The sequence below is a fragment of the Varanus komodoensis genome, unplaced genomic scaffold (assembly GCF_004798865.1).
Source record: "Varanus komodoensis strain SLA01 unplaced genomic scaffold, ASM479886v1 scaffold3, whole genome shotgun sequence".
Lineage (NCBI taxonomy): Eukaryota > Metazoa > Chordata > Lepidosauria > Squamata > Varanidae > Varanus > Varanus komodoensis.
This window is the reverse complement of record NW_025335761.1, coordinates 20,153,266-20,170,062: the sequence shown is the minus strand read 5'-3', so window position 1 is coordinate 20,170,062 and position 16,797 is coordinate 20,153,266. Positions and strand designations below refer to the sequence as shown.

General features: G+C 39.8%; 1 protein-coding gene across 5 annotated transcripts in view; it reads right to left on the bottom strand.

Moving 5' to 3' along the window:
- The window catches only part of RPAP1 (RNA polymerase II associated protein 1), a 56,825-nt gene that overhangs the window by 12,333 nt on the left and 27,695 nt on the right, over positions 1–16,797 (bottom strand). For all 5 annotated transcript variants that reach the window (XR_006415318.1, XM_044436226.1, XM_044436229.1 and 2 more), the window contains 11 exons: positions 12,911–13,026; positions 11,483–11,581; positions 11,219–11,320; positions 8,853–9,020; positions 7,051–7,245; positions 5,117–5,251; positions 4,239–4,418; positions 3,340–3,497; positions 1,422–1,601; positions 806–992; positions 328–437 (listed from right to left, as the gene is read on the bottom strand). Coding sequence is in view for 4 of the 5 variants with exons in the window: in XM_044436226.1 (XP_044292161.1) it covers positions 328–437; positions 806–992; positions 1,422–1,601; positions 3,340–3,497; positions 4,239–4,418; positions 5,117–5,251; positions 7,051–7,245; positions 8,853–9,020; positions 11,219–11,320; positions 11,483–11,581; positions 12,911–13,026 (1,630 nt within the window). In the remaining variant the exon portion in view is untranslated. The remainder of the gene's footprint in view (positions 1–327; positions 438–805; positions 993–1,421; positions 1,602–3,339; positions 3,498–4,238; positions 4,419–5,116; positions 5,252–7,050; positions 7,246–8,852; positions 9,021–11,218; positions 11,321–11,482; positions 11,582–12,910; positions 13,027–16,797) is intronic.

The window sequence follows — 16,797 nt, the reverse complement described above, 5'->3', positions numbered from 1 at the left end:
GTAGAGTTGGAAGGGGCCATGAAGGCCATCAGGTCCAACCCCCTGCTGTTGCAGGACACCAAGTTACACCATCCCACTCAGACGACTGTCCAGTTTCTTTTTGAATGTCTCTAGTATGGGAGAGCCCACCACCTCTCTAGGCAGCTGGTTCCACTGTCATATCTGAGAACAGAGTCTCCCTGAACTATTAGATCAAAAGAACAGCAGTCTCATGGGGCTATTTTAGTTGTCTAGCAAACTGCAGGAGAGCATCATCTCTAATTCCCAAAGGACAAGTACTCCCAGCTTGTTGGCCTGCAGTAGAAACACATCTGAGAATAATGTTACATGAGCTTTTCCCACAGGGCCTGTATGGCTGGCTGGCTGAGGAGAGGAAGCAGCATTGCAGATGTCAAATCTTCTATTTCTTCTAAGCAATCAACAGGATTTACTGATGGCTGTCGGGAAAATGGAAAACAAGAATTTTTATGAAGGCTTTTAAATGAAGTTAGCAATCTATGCCCTGTAATAGTCAAGCATATTGGCTTTCTTTCCCTTTATATTCAGGATGCTTCAAATTCAGATTTTGCTTCACAATGACAACCAGCACAATGATTTGTTACATTGAGTAGAATGCAGATGTCTCTAGCTACATGACCAAATATCAAATGCGTATTTATTTTATTTCAAATAACATTTGATTAGCTGATTCAAGTAACATCCCGAAGATCACCTCAGTATGGGTTGAAAACTATGGGCAACACAGCTTATCCACTCAGCTAGAAGTCTCTTGATGGTCTTTCATTATGAGTAAGGAAAGCCTCACCTGTTGACTGCAGTTACTGTAAAATACCCCCATGTAGAGGAGATAGGCTGAAGCAAGAGGTTGTAGTGCCTCCCAGGCATCTGCCTGTGATATCTCTTTAAGGCAACTTTTCAGGTTAGATTCAACAATGGGCTGGAAACCTGACACCTGACTCCAGGTGACTGCTGGAAGTGGGATCTGGTCACTCCTGCAACATAACAGAGAGGTGAAACCATTACAAGGAAACTTATCCTGCTAATGCCAATTGCCCAAGGAGGCTTCCAAGACTCAAAGAGAATGCATATAAAACTCTAGTGAATGCCTGACAAGATGTTTTGTTACCAATTTACTATGTAAATTGTTTGCAGAACATTAGGAGAAGCATTTTATCTAATATCTCTTTACCTTTAATTGTTATTTCCTGCATTCTTATTATATAACTTCATCCTTCCCCAACTAGGTGCCCTCAAGATGTGTTGGACTACAATTTCCACAATCCTGAAGCCAACTATGCACATCTGAAGGACCCAAACATGGGGAAGCCTAGCTTACTACATCAGAAGCTACTTTGACTTTTTTAATGGACAAAAACAAAATAAATTACAAAGGCACCAGGTCAAGTCATCCAAACTCATACCTGCTGAATTGGGCCTGCAGTTCTGCTCTGCAGCCTGCTGTCTGCGTCACCTGGGTAAGCAGAGTCATCATGGCTGTAGCTCGCTGGATAGAAAGCTCAAAGGTGGGGTTTTTCTCCTGAGCACTGCTGGCCAGCCGAGTCAGAGACTGCACCATCTTCATTAGCACAGGATACAGATCCCTGTACTCAGAAAAAGCAGGGAAGGGGAGAACATCCACAAGACAGGGTGGCATTGACTAACAGTTCAAAATATTTCACTTATTCCCAGCTGAGGCCAAAACACCACTGTCATCAGGTTCCTCATAAGAACACAGTGGACTGCACCTCATTTGCACAGAAGGACTGTTACTGTTAGAGACTTGATAAAAATCAACCATCCTTGCAAAATAATAATAATAATAATAATAATAATAATAATAATAATAATAATAATAATAATAATGATGTCATCACTTATTTTTGGTTTAATTTTCTGCTTTGAACTCAGAGGGAAAATTATTTTGGACTCAGTTCTCTTGGTAGGGTCATTTGCACCTAGCATTATCTACTAATTAAAAAATGGTAATTGGGCATCTATTAGCAATCTGTTATACATTGCGCCAATGTTCCCATTCTCACTTGTGAGTACCAGCTAGAAAAAGCTGGGTCTTCAATGCCTCCCTCCAGTAATGAATGACCTGAAATGCAAGTCCTGTTAAAAGAAGTTAACCAATGGGTGTTGATCTCACAGACACTTCTGGTCCAGCTTCCTTCACGTTACAGAAAAGGAGGCCATTCTGTAACTTCAAAGACAACTGCATGACTATCTGCTTCCTACATCTCTGTTAGACTAACTTCTGCTCTACTTGCTGCAGCAATTGGTTTTATGGCTCAGTAAGAAGGGTCTGGAATCTCTTTCAGCCCAAGCTCCAAATTCTGTTTTGGAGAAGCTTAGTGATGGCAGGAGCAAAAGGGATGGGAGCAAAATACCTACATTTTAGCTTAAAGTTCTTCCTGCCAGTCACAAAACCTTAGACATATTTCATCCTTTTAGAATAGGAAAAAAGACTGCACAAAGGCTAGGAAACCTCCAAGTTATTGTGGAAGGGAAGGGAAATAAAATAAGACCACCTTGTGATGCTGGAGAGCCTTACTGGGCCATCAGGAAGGCCAGATTAGGTCCTCAGGCCTAAGGTTTTTCATTCATAGCTTCAAGATTAATAGAGGTAAATGGATCCTTAATATATGTGGACTCCAATACACATGAATGTGTGAAGGAGATAGTCTTCTTTCACCCCATTAAGCTGCTGCAGCACTTTTTTCAAGCTTTTCCCTCTCTTACTTCCAAAAAATCAATTTCTAAGCAGTAGATAGGACTGCAGGTGGCGCAGTGGTTTAAACCGCTGTGCTGTTGGACTGGTTGATCGAAAGGTCACCGGTTCGAATCTGCACAATGGAGCGAGTTCCCATTGCTCTGTCCCAGCTCCTGCCAACCTTGCAGTTCGAAAGTATGCAAGTGCAAGCAGATAAAAAGGTACCACTTTGGTGGGCAGGTAACAGCGTTCCGTGCACTTCGGTGTTCAGTCATGCCGACCATATGGCCACAGAGACTGTCTGAAGACAAACACTGGCTCCCTCGGCCAGGAAACGGAGATGAGCACCGCCCCCTAGAGTCAGGCATGACTGGACTTAATGTCAAGGGGAAACCTTTACCTTTACCTTTAAGCAGTAGATAGGTAAGGAAATGAAAACAAACAACCACAGTAAGCCTTCTGGCTTTTATGCGAGCAAAGGAATCTCCTCCCTGCCAAGAAGATCTTAAAAACACCAGATCCACTGCCAAGTTAATATCTGACAACCTGGGTAGGGAGTGCAATTTTATTGAACACAAGTTTTGTGGGGGAAACACCAGATAATGACCCATATCATAAGACTGTACCTATAGAGATCGCAGGCTTGTCCATAACCAGCAGCCACAGCCCATAAACGAAATGCTTCCGTGTTCATCTTGATGGCTTCCTCTTTCCTTAGTGGAAGGTCTTTGGGATCTTCAGCTATGAACCGACTCAGTCTACTCTTCATGTCAAATTTATTAAGCTGTAAACAATAAGCCGTTGGCCAAACAGGATGCAAGTTTTGTAGGGGGTGCCTATCCAGGGTGCTAGGAAGAACACCTAGTCACTTACTTAGAAGGCTTTAAAAGGCCATTAGAAAATTTCATGGAGAACATGTTTATTGATGACTATTAGGCACAAGAACTAACTGGAGCCCCAGGATCAGTAGTAATATGCTGCTAAATACCAATTGCTGGTGGGCAAACAGAGGAAGTTCTCATGCCATGTTTGTGACTTTCTAGAGGTATCTGGTTGTATGAAAGAAAAATGTTGAACTAGAAGGACATTTGTTCTGATCCAACAGAGTCCTTCATTTGTCTCCTACACAAGCCCCATAGAACCAGAGTTAAAAATGAGCATTTTCTTTTTAAGCATTAGTCACTGGCCTTACTTGGCATGAAATACCCTATGACTTTCCTTCCTTTCCCCCTTGCCTTCTGCCACCCCTAGTACGCTCCTCTTCCCCCCCGCCATACATGCTTTTTAAGAAACCTCAGCTTTAAAGTTTTGCATTATCTCAGTCAAGCATATAATTTATTTCTATTGCACAATATTTGAATGTTTGTGTGTGCATCTCATTAGCTAGAGAATGCCAGCAAGCTAGCAGCAGAAAAAAATTGTAATCAGCCATTTTTTTTTTCTCAGAGTTATCTTTCGTTCATTCCATTTTTGCCCTTTCTTAACTAGCTTGAGTGGAGAAGTTCCAAGTAAACACAATCCTTACCAGCCTGGCGGCTACATTTCGCCCTCCAGATGCTAAGACTCTAATTAGTTTCATCGCAGTGGCACATGGAACCCCATGTAGGCTTGTGAGCAACTGCCCAGGTTCAGCTACTTTTGGATTCCACTGGATGGGAAGGAACTCCCTGGTGACAGTCTCAATCAGACGAGGGCAATCCAGGACCTGCAAACACACAGAGAAAGCACTGCAGCAGCACAAAACCACTTGTTTTTCTGTGAAGTAATGCAAATTTTAGTCATCAGGCAAATTGTATTATTTACTGACTGATTCATTTCTAATACACACAGTAAATAAGGTTCTCTGGGCAGATTATGAACATTTAAAAGTCTAATATACCATATAACCATTAAAATATAATAAAATATTTTAAAGAGTGCAACACAACTGACAGCAATCAATAGGGATGCTTTAACTTGGTGTCCTGCACTGAGCAGGGGGTTGGACTCAATGGACTTCTGGCTCCTCCCAGCTCTAACATTCTACAATTCTATGAACTGAATGCAAAACAACAAACAGCACAGGAACCTATGAAAATCTAGAACGAGGTCTTTAAAATGCTAAGAAGAAAAGAATGGCCTCTGCCTAGTGTCAGAAAGATCACAGAACTGAAAGGGGCCATGAAAGTCATCGGATCCAACCCCCTGCTGTTGCAGGACACCAATTTACACCATCCTACCAGATAATAATGTCCATGCCAGGCAAACCTTCTGGGAGAGTTCCTTCCATAAATGGTGAGTCACAACGGAAAAGACCCTTGGTTAAAAGAAAGTGAGATACTCATTTGCAACCTCTTTACTCCCTCTTTACCTCTGCTTATTCACACTTGCTCTGGCCCAGCATTCACAAACACAGGTACCTACCTGACAGGATGCTTCAGTGGAGTGCCTTGCTACGTGAATAAGAATATCTAGAATCTCCAGGACTACCAAAGGCACAGGTTGCATCACTTCCAGAATGTATCTCATGCGGTGAAGAATCCTGGTTTTCAGAAGTCCCTTGGGGAAAAACGAGTAGTAGTAGACATCATCATCATCATCATAACAACAGCAGCAGCAGCAACAACAGGAACAATCTGGATTATTTTTCATTTGATACTGATCAAATGATTTTTCATTTGATTTTTCATTTTTTAAAGTGATGTTTAGCATCTTGCATCAAGAAGATGCAGTGCCCTTCTCTACAGAGGGGAAGCGCTAGATCTGAGAAGATGGCGATTGATGGCTACACATCCAACATCACTTGAATGTATATAACAGCAACACAGACTGCACATCAGAGATGGCGCCGTATCCCCTAGAATGTTTTCCAGTGAGGCAACCCAAATATATCTATAGGGATTTTTCCTACTCTTCTGCTCATAGTTTCTTGAGGTATTCTCTTGGAGTATTATTACGAAGACAGATGAAATATAAACGGGACTTGGAGGATGAATTGTCCTCTGTTTTCCCATGCCAAGAAGCAAATTACATTTTCAAGTTGCCTATCTCTGTATTACTAATAGAAAAAACACAGATAAACTCCAAGGTACAGAGATGTGTGCTACATTTTAGGCAACATCTCTCCTGAGCTTATACTTTCCACTGCAGAACCCCACATGTGCGATTCAGCAATGCCAGCACTTCAGTAACCATAGCCGCCATTTCATTTACAGCACAAACTTCTTTTATAAATGTTCAATACAAAGAATATACAATTCCATAAAAATGACCCAGTGACATTTTTCCTGCCAACTAAGAAAAAAACACATTCTAAACTTTTCCAAAATGCCTGTTTTGTTTTCTACTATTCCTTAATTTAATACACCTTGTTTAGCTACACTGAAATATACAACATATTGTAATAGTTACTTCTCAGTATCTAGAATTTTATTAGATCTTTGTTATTTAGTGCAGTATTTTCTGTGCTGCTACCAAATCAGTAACCATTATATTCCCTTAAATTATACAATGATTTCCTGATTAAACATGTATCATTACAGATTATTTGATTCAATCCATTTCAAACCCATAAGACATGCTTTTCCCCAGGTCGTATTAGGCTTTCCGTGCACTAGATGCTCGTTTCTTGCACGGCTATGGAAATGCTGGAAATCCAACACCAAAGCCATCAGCTACCTGCCAGGTAGATGGAGAGGCAGGAGCAGAGGCAATTATACCTTGCAGCTGAGAAAAGAAGTTCTGTTGGACTAAGGGTATAGATCCTCATGCCTGGCAGCCAAACCCAGTCTGCCTTTGCCCTGATCCAGTACAGCTTATGTTCTTAATGGGGCAGGCTTGATTTCTTTTGGAGCTCAATGCACAACACACACACACACACACACACACCCCTCACTTCTAAGAGCCACCCATTCTTCTTCTCTTTGTGTTTTCTTCTGGACTGCCCAAAAGACAAGGACTCCACAGCTTAAAACTGGCTGTTTAGAGCAGGCCATGAACTTGTGACTGCTTACTGCAGAGGCTGTTCATTCAGTCAAGAACAAATATCCCCTTCTGTGAGTACTCATGAATGTGCACACACCAACACACACAAACACATTCACCAACTTCAAAATAACTTTCTTTGAGTGGATAAAGAGGGAGAAGATAGATAGTGCTGCTGTCTCGGGATCACTGGGTAGCAAACAAGGAGGAAGCATTAGATTTTAAAATGGTATGTCAAAGACAAAAGTTTAGTTTTGACTCAGCAAACCTCTTCAGCTTAGGATACAGTAATGGGCTTGAGTGTGTAGTACATTAATTTTTTACATTAAAACATTTTATATACATTACTTTTTATCAGTATTCTGGATGTTTACCTTTACAACATCATACCGTGCCACTTCTGGATCTGGCTTGTTGTCATCCTTTGATTTTCTCTCCAGGGTCTTTTGGATGAGAGTTTGTTCAGTGCCTTCATCTTCATCCTCCATCTCTTCTTCTTCCTCTTTGTTTGGGATAAAAGGATGGACAAACATGCCCTGGTACCATGAGAAAGTCTTATCAAGATAGTACTGGAAGTAAATGAAAAACAAGAAGTGGTTAGTGGAAAGAGGAGAGGTATCTATAGCTAATGTAGAGTACAGGTCAAGCATAATTGGCTGTTGACTGGATTATACTTTTACTAGTTCAAGGAATTTGCCCTCCTGCCCCTTGGGATCAGCAGCAGAGGCTCTCCTCCGGGATCCCTCCGTGAAAGATATTAGGAGGCAAAGTACCCAGAGGAGGGCTTTCTCTGCGGCGGCACCCCATCTGTGGAATGCGCTCCCCAGAGAGGTCCGCCTGGCGCCGTTGTTATTTGTTTTTCGGCGCCAGGCCAAGACCTTTTTATTCAAACAATATTTTAATAATGCTTAATATTTATAGGTTTTAATTGTGCAGCCAGTGTGTTTCCGGGTTTTAACTGAAATTGTAATTGTTATTGTTTTGTATTTATTTATTTTTGCAAGCCATCCCGAGGCTATGTAGCAAGGGGACAGCATATAAACACTTATTTAAAAAGAAAAAAAAAAAGAATTAGGTGGGGATTCCTTGTGCTCCCACTGAACAATAATACTTAATGTCAGTTGTTATTGGACAACTGGATTTCAATAGTATGTTAAGTATGACTAACTTCTCTTATTTTGTTATGTACTCTGTGGGTTATGAATCTTAGAAAAGAAAAATGTTTGGGGCAGTTGCAATTTATTATTTGTTTCAGTAGATTTGTTTCATTAAAAGTGTATAATTCCTATAGAATAACATCAATTCTCATTTTCCAAAGAGCCCCTGACATTAAGAGAAAATAGAACAACTTATACTGACCTGACCAAAGTTGCTAAAATGCAGGTATAATTCCCCTGAATAATTGTTCCAAAGTTGAACAAAAGATTACCTGTTGCCTGAAAATAACTTGTGTTTGTTGTCAAGCTGATCTTATTCATTCAACAACTTTCAAAAACTTCTATCTCTCTTTAAAGCAGTTTTCTTTCATTGTGCTTTCTCCAATTAATATGATTTTCACAGTATGTTAACTATTACCATCCCTTGAAAGTGATCATTTTACATCTACTATGTAATCCATATATTTCCAAAATATTTACTAATGAGGTGAGAGAATTACCTAACTTTTGTCACATGCTTAAAAGAAACTATAGAAGCTTAATCAGCACACGCAAATACAAAGCCAACCAAATAGTAAAATGAATGGCTGCTTTAATGTAGGATGCTTAAAAGACTAAGTTGCAAAACAGGCATTACTTTAAATGTGTGTCTATTAGCTATACATTCTTATGGTAATGTAGGCACAGGAATACGCATCTAGATTGGGCTTCTGTGTCCAGACTAGAATACAAGTAAAAAGAAGATACATCACTGCTAGTGCAGAGGTGCACAACTTGCACCCCTCCAGATGCTTGGGTCTCCAAGTCCTATCAGCCATATGATGATGGATGCTGGGAGTTACAGGCCAAAACAGCCAGAGGGCCACAAATTGCCTACCCCATGTTGGACACACATTTAAAGTAACACCCATTTTGGCTCTCAGGGCAACACAGATCCATCTTGGAATAAGGAAATCTAGTTCCACAGTACAAAAAATCAAAGTATGTTAAATGGGATCATGCATTCTATAGATAGAAACCTCATCGTCTGCAGAGACCAGTAGTGCATGAAGGGCATGGACTGCAGCTGCAATGACGTTCTCCACTGGATCATCCAAGGAAAAACGGAGCAAGAAGAGGAAACCAGCATCAAGCAACACTTGCAAGACACTTCTTTTCAGCAGGGAGGCAAACTCTCCGGCCTTAGCCTGAAGGTCACATTAAAATAAAGGAAGATTACTTCAGACAGAACTTGCCAGTGTTACCTAGGCACACTTTGTTGAATAACCTTTAGCCGTACTGGAGATGCTACAGCAGGCTTCCCCAAGCTGGCACACTCCAGATGTTTTGGACTTCATCTCCCATCAGCCCCTGCCAACATAGTTAATGGCTACAAATGCTATAGTCCAAGCCACTGGAGGATGAGTCCCATACTTCTGCAGGCTGGGAGAAGGTGGCACTATATCTAAGCTCCCATGCTGCTTGGAAGTCAGTCCAGGAACTGGAGCAACTCTGGCATGGGAAGTAGTCATTGGACAGGCTCTTCCCACAGGCTCTTGGACACCTGACATAATGTGCAACATGGTAAGTTCAGCAGCACCCAAAGGAACCTTATGTAAGGCTTAAATTGGATGTATACAACTATAGGTAACTTAAAACCATCCCTAAAGGAGGCGAGAGGGACGGCCGCTAGGAGGAGGGCCTTTTCTGCAGCTGCTCCCTATATCTGGAATGCTCTCCCCAGAGTCGCCTGGCACCTTCCTTACACTCTGCTCGGCACCAGGCAAAGATCTTCCTTTAAAAAAAATGTTTTAATAATTAATGCCATTTGGCCTTTGTTTTGTAATTCTGCCTGTATTTTATCGGTATTTTATTTTTAATAAGGTGTAATCGGGTTTAATTGTGATATTATCTTGTGCTTCTGAGCTGTCCAGAGGTGCTGTGGCATGATTGGGTGGCATATAAATGTTTTAAATAAATAAATAAATAAATAAAAACCGCTCCTGCTATTTTCTGGCTTCAGTTCTTTAAATTCTTTTTTTTTTTAAACTAGGCTTTTACATTCCTTTCTTTAACATTATCTTTTACATTCTAGTCTTCTGCAAAACGCATACGGTTATAGGGACACAATCCATCTCTTGAGAGGTTCACAAATGAAACTGCTGTGCATGGCATGGCAAATACACCTCTCGCCCCTGCAGGAACATTCTTCCCTCATCTGATTTCGCACTGTACTTCAGAAGCACTCACAGTCCCTGAAGTGCAATGGCAACTGCCTTTTGCCTGACCCTGGAACTCCAGCAAGATGTGGAATGGATGGCTGAAGTTACACTGACTTTGGCCCATATTTTAGAGGCAATGCAGAATCAGAGACAGGGCCTCATTCACATCCTTTATCCGTATCACAAATAATGATAGCCTACCAGTAGGCGCTAAGCTTGCGGATTTAACCATTTTTTAACATAAGTATGGTCAACATTTCAGACAAGATTCATAACCTTAGCTCATTGATTTAAAGCTTTGGGTTCAATCCTGTGCAAGCTGGCAAGGGAATGCTGGGAACTGTAGGACTTTTTACCTTTACCTTAGTACCTTTATTGTCCTAATCTAGCCATTTCTAAACATAGTATGTCAACTTAATCATATAAGAAATATCCAACTTCCTAATTAAAACAACACAATTAATAAATGGGAATTTTTTCTGTAATTTTACCATTAGTAGCTTTGGCAGAAGTGAGCAAATTAAATTACTTGTCACTTCTTTGTTTCCTAACCTGCCAATCCATTCCCATATATGTTTATTCAGAAATAATCCCCAATGAATTTCAATGGATCTTGCTCTAAGATAAGCAGGGATAGAATTGAAACCCGGATCTCTCAGGCTAGCTAATAACATGACTGAGAGATAATAACTAGAACCAACTAATATGATTTCAGTCATTTTAATAACATCCTTTCCAAGCCGCTCTGTACCTGGACAGAGACATCAAACATAATAGATCCATGCACAAGTTCAAATAATATTGAATTACTGATTCATCAGGAAGGAACTTTAAAGCAGTGTTTTCAATGAATTACTCATTTAAAGATAGGCACAGAATAGATCTCTGTGATATACACCATTCTTTAGCTCAGTGAAAATACTACTTTGGAGCATACTCTTTGGGTAGCTATGAATACGATCAAAATGTCTTAGCTTAAACAATTTGCTGGGGCCAAATTGGAAATCAAAGGTCACGCTGGTGATTTGACAATAGGTAGCCTGCTTATATAAGGTCAGAGAAACTTAAGCTGTTGCCATCTTGGCACTTCCATTCCCCCCATCACATATGCTAAATGAAAGCCAATGAGTGCCTATTAAAGAACAGATGAAAAGGATCAGAATTCTGTATGAAGGTTAACTTACCTTCTGGACAATATGGCCCAGCACCTGTAAAGCCAGAGTCCTTTGCTGAATGACTTGGCTGCGAGACAAGTGGAAGAGTTCTTGGAGTGAGTAGCCAGCCCTCTATTTAAAAAAAGGAAAAGTAAAGAAAATTCAAATAGGGTCATTATGGTATGGAAAACTACATAAACCCCAGGTTTAAGGAAGAATCGACAGAACACTGACAGTCAGACAGCCAATGAGACTGCGGATAGCCTCTTGTGCTCAAGATTATTTGTCCCTTACTTCTGCTTCCTCTCCATGGTGATGCAGACCCAAATGTGTAGGGAGGTCTTTATCTGGGGGAATAAGTTCTCCTTTGAGGCTGAACCGTGCCTGCATTCCCTATTGGGGAAAGAAAGAAGGAAGATGATTATCTTAACTGCCTACCAGGCATTTTAAAACTTGGATGCTCACATTTTATTTATTTATTTACAGTATTTGTATATAGCTCCACATTAAAGCAGATTCTGCAGTTGTGAACATTACAATGTTAAAGCAAATAACATAATAAAAACAATGCATTAAAAACAAGCCAACATTAAGATTGTGGTTGGGCTGCAAGAACCAGACTCAAGAACCAGACATCCACAGGACTCCTATCTTGCCAGGAGTCAGCTTTGGTTTACTGTCTCATTCAACTCATCACTGAGTTCCAAAATTGATCTGGGGCTTGTACACCCTCTTTTGATTCAATGATCAGAAGAATGGGGGGGTATGTCATTAGCATACTGAAAGCACTTGGCTCCAAATTCCCTAATGACTGTTCCCTGTGGCTTCATAAACATGTCAAACATTGATGGGGCAGGATAGTACCCTGCATAATGCCATAGCTCAATTGCCAGGGTCTGAGGCACAGTCACCCAATGTAACTCTCTGAAACAGACCCCACAGGTAAGACTGGAGCCACTGTAGCACAGTGTCTCCAATACCAAAGCATGGAGTCAATCCAGGAGGATGCTGGGACTGATGGTATCACAAGCTGGTGAAAGACTGAATAGAATTAACAGCATTGCACTCCCCAACCCCACAGTAACTGAAACTGAACCCAAAAAAATGGACAAATGGCAAAGTTAGGCACCTCAGCTTGGAGCTGTACTATCAAGTTTGCTGCAGGGACAAGTGATCTTGTCCTCTCAGTGTGATGCAAAAGTCACAGCACATCTCTGAGAGTCTCAATCAAAGACTCCTGGACCACCCAAAAGAGCTCTTTGCTGTCTACAATGTCATGCAAGAGGCCTGACTCTTGAGCAAGTTCAGTTGTCTTTGTTTGAGTCTTAAACTATTTGCACCCTAACCAATGTCCAGCCTGTTTCATCAGCCATGGGTTCCCTACAAACCAAGCAGCAGAGAGGCCTCTACAGCAGTGGAAACAGCATTTGGGTGTGACTGTTTGGCTCTCTGCATCTCACCATTCCACAATGAGACTGGATCACACTTCTGTTTGCTGGGAAATCCCCAAGGATATTCAGAAATCCACTGGATTCCATCAGTCCCCAGGGGCAGGTCATCTGAGCACAGGAGAAAAGTAGTGGTACCTTACCAAATCTAGCAGGAGATAGGTCCCTTAACGCTATTACTCAAGCCAACTCTTAAAATTAGTTGATGATCACATGCACAATGGAAAGATAATTGGAAAGCAAGAAAGAAGAAATTACATTTTATTTTCCAAACCTTTTTGGTTTTTTTCTGCCGAGGCTGGGGCAGGTCCTTCATCCACTCCAGCTTCTCAAACTCTACACTGTCCATGTGGAGCCATTCTTTCTGAGGCTTCACAGGAAGGTCACTATCTTTTTGAAAAGGCAAACACAAATGTTATTCTTTAAAGAAGGCACATCACTATTCTTTACCAGAATTGCTTTGAAAAGTGCTTCAAATACCATTTTTGCGGCACAACAAGGAGAAAGAACCCCTAGACAAACTGAAATTGACTGATCATCAACTCATACACATCAAAGGTTCACCAATAATTGAATCTTCCATAATGATCTAGAGAAGAAAAGTGGATGACACCATTAATAAAATGCACAGATAAAATAAAGATGAGTTGAATAGCAACTTGGATGTGGAATGAATACAGTAAGATTAGAAATCAAGAACAGAAAATGGAATGAGACTAATGCTGCATTCCAACAATGACTGTAGGATAAAGGGATATGACAATAAAAGATGCAAAAAGGAAAATGTGATACTATAGGCAAATAATGGTGTCAAAAAGCAAGCTTGATGTTTGTGGGGTTAAGATGGCAAGGGAATGGGGGAACTACTGTGTGGGTTTCCCAGGGAGCTTTTCATACACCCAACCAGCACATAGAAATGTTCTTTTGTCCCTTGTCTTTTTCCAATACTTGCAAATTAGAAGTTATATTTGGGAAATAGTTAGGGGAATAGACATAGCTAGGTTTCATGCTTTTTTCAAGAAGATATTCTACTCAAGCATAGAGAAAGAATTATTGTCAAAAGTATTCACAGTATTATTAAGTATATACACTAATGGAGCAGAGGTAACACAGAAGTGGGAAAGAACATAAATGTTTCAGAGGAACAATGGAATTACATTGGTTCAAAAAAACTGTAGGAATGTACTCGATGTGACTTCTAGGACAAACTTTTATAAATTAATATGCGTTAAGAACTCCACTTTCTGGTGTTCTGTGTCTGATTCCATTTGGCCAAGAGGAAGTATCACCCAGTACTGCAACTACCTGCACTTCTGCTATCTCAAAATGCCTCTCATCACCAAGGCCAGAATCCAGTTGTGCTACCTGGAATTACTGCAGCTGTGCTCCCCTGCAAACTCTCCTGTCATGGGGTTTTGCATTACTTCATTCAGTCTATGATTGGCTAAATAAGATCCTATTTGAGTGTTCAGCGGTTTAAGCATACACATAAAAGTCTTGGAGCTGCCTCTCTGTCTTTATCCTTATGCTTCTATTTGCTTTCAAGTTTGTGGTTTTTTGGATCCTATATTGGGTCCCATCCTATTAGAAGAGCCACACACAGGTAACCTGTTGACAGTTCGGTGTTATTTTTGCCTTAAGTATAGTTTCCAAAGATTATTGTGGTTTCTGTTTTCCTTTTACCCCTTTCCATGTTCCTTACATAAATAAATGTAATCTCTCCCTTTAGAGCTGGGGGTGCTTTCTTAGAGGTAAGTCCAGAACCTAAATCCAGAACCTACTTGGCTATTTCCTTCTATTAATTGTTTGAGACTTGTGAAAAAGACACGGTATTACTGGCTGTAAGGAGAATCATTATACATACCATTCCTAGTACAATGGAGCAGGATTTGGACTGCCAAGGTGATAATGAAATAAGAAGTGGGAGAGAAGAATAAACTCTATCCAGTCTTTTCAAAAATGTTGAATACCATTTATCAATTATGGGAATAGGTTCTGGCCAGGTAATTAAGCAACTACAACTATGCTAAATAATATGGCATTATATTTTCACTATCTTTAATAGTGTACTTCTCCATTATGCTAACAGAGCAAGTTTTGTCAATTTGAGGGAGGAGGGTAATTTGAATATTAGGGTTTAGGGATCCGAAACAGACTAGGATCAGTCTGTTTCTAGTCTGTGAAAACTATCAAAAATTCCACATGTATTCAGTCATGACTTAATTCCCTCTGATTATCTGCAAATTTAAAATGCATACAAAACTTGAATGTCTATGTATTTTCCCATAAAATACTGTTTTAATATATTTCCCCATAAACAAGCAATTTTTAAGCATCTTTTTGTACACGTATTTTGAGTCAGGGATAGTTCCATGCATGTAGGAAATGCAAATTAAGTCTGTTTGCTCAAAAATACAGACTGAACAAAATTCTTCACCATCTCTGTTTGATAAGCATACAGTGAAATTTATTTAATTAATAAAGCTGCTATAACATTGTGGCTAAAGAACTGAGTTGCCATTCAGGATTTCCCCAAATTTAATCTCACAATGGGAGCTTGGGCAAGCTAGTTTCAATCTCAGTCTCTCTCCTTCCTTCCTGCAATGTGGGGAATAATAATACTGACTTACCTTATAGCACTGTTATAAGAATTAGAACCCTCATCCCCAGAGGTCAGAGCTATGAGACTTTAAAAGTGTAATCTATCCAACCACAAGAGATGTCAAGCCCTAGGACAAACCAGAAAAAATGGGAGGGGGCTTTTTGTTATTTTTTTAAGGACCATTTTTGCTCCCCTCTCAAATTGGCAAAACTAAACAGGTTTGGATTATGAAATATTTTCTATTAGAATAAATAGAGAAAACACAGTATTTATATATTGCTATCTGGCCCTTACACTTCACAAATGCTTACTAAACTAAATAATGAGGTTTTTATGGAAAGATTAGAAATTCAATATTTCTAGAAATAATGATGCCATAGGGAAAACTTTTTTAAATCCTAAAATTCCCAGCACAGCTATTTCTTTCATTCCTTACTAAGAAAATACTTAATGAAAGTAAGTACTTTCCTTACTGAAAGTATTATTATATTGTAGTTATTTAAAGATGCTCCAAGTAACATTCAATTTCCCAATACCCCATACTTTATACAAAAGTATTGTGCATTCTTGACAGTTTGAGTTCTGTTCTATAAAGTCCTATGTTTCTAGGCTTATTCTGCTTAGATACTGTAGGAGTCAATTCATATTCTTCCAACCTAAGACCCACATAGGTTATCTCACTACTATCATCAAATGCAAGAGATCACCATGTTAGTTATGTTAACCATGTCAGCTTTTTTAAAAAATAAATTTGAGGCTTGAGTCTTCTTGCCTCAAATGATGTCATTACAGTTCTGAATTAAAACTCACCAGTAGGAAAGGCTGCCTCCGTTCTAACACCTTTTAATTGCTGCCAGAATAAACCTTCTCTTCCTAAAAGAAACTGAATAGCCTGGGTTTTTATGACACAGGCATGGGAATGACTCTCACACTATGGGCAATCTTTCAAAATGAACAAAAAAAGGTGCATTTACATTGTTTATGAAAGTGAATAAAACATCAATCTTCAAATAGGCTGGCATTAAATTAAATTAAATTAAGCCAATTAAATATGGTTGCTTACCATTCTTAAATCTTTTCCCAGCTAAATAACATCTCAATAGCTTTTCTTTCAGAACAGATTTTCTTAAGCATCACCCTAAAAACAGGAACAGGTTGAAAAATCTTCCTAAACTTCCTTATAAACAGTAGCAGATGCAGTACTCCAGCTTTCATCTGCCTCCAGTTCTTCCTGCTTCTTCTGCCTTCTAGGAAGGTTTGGAAGTTTCTACTTGAAGTTATTTCTGGTCAGACATAAAATAGGAACATGACCTATATTATGCCTAAGTTGTTTTGCTCATAATATTATAATATTTCATAAATTAAATGAAAAAGTATAGTTTATTCAGCCAATAATTACAAATGTGCAGGCAGCACAATCTAATGAGGATTCAAGCATTCTATGGAGGGCAGGAAGAGCATGGAGGCATCATCTGGCCAGGGTGACTTATTTTATATTGTTATTTCTTATATTTTAACCTAATGTTGTGAGCCTCCCCGAGGCTTCGGCGAATGGGGCG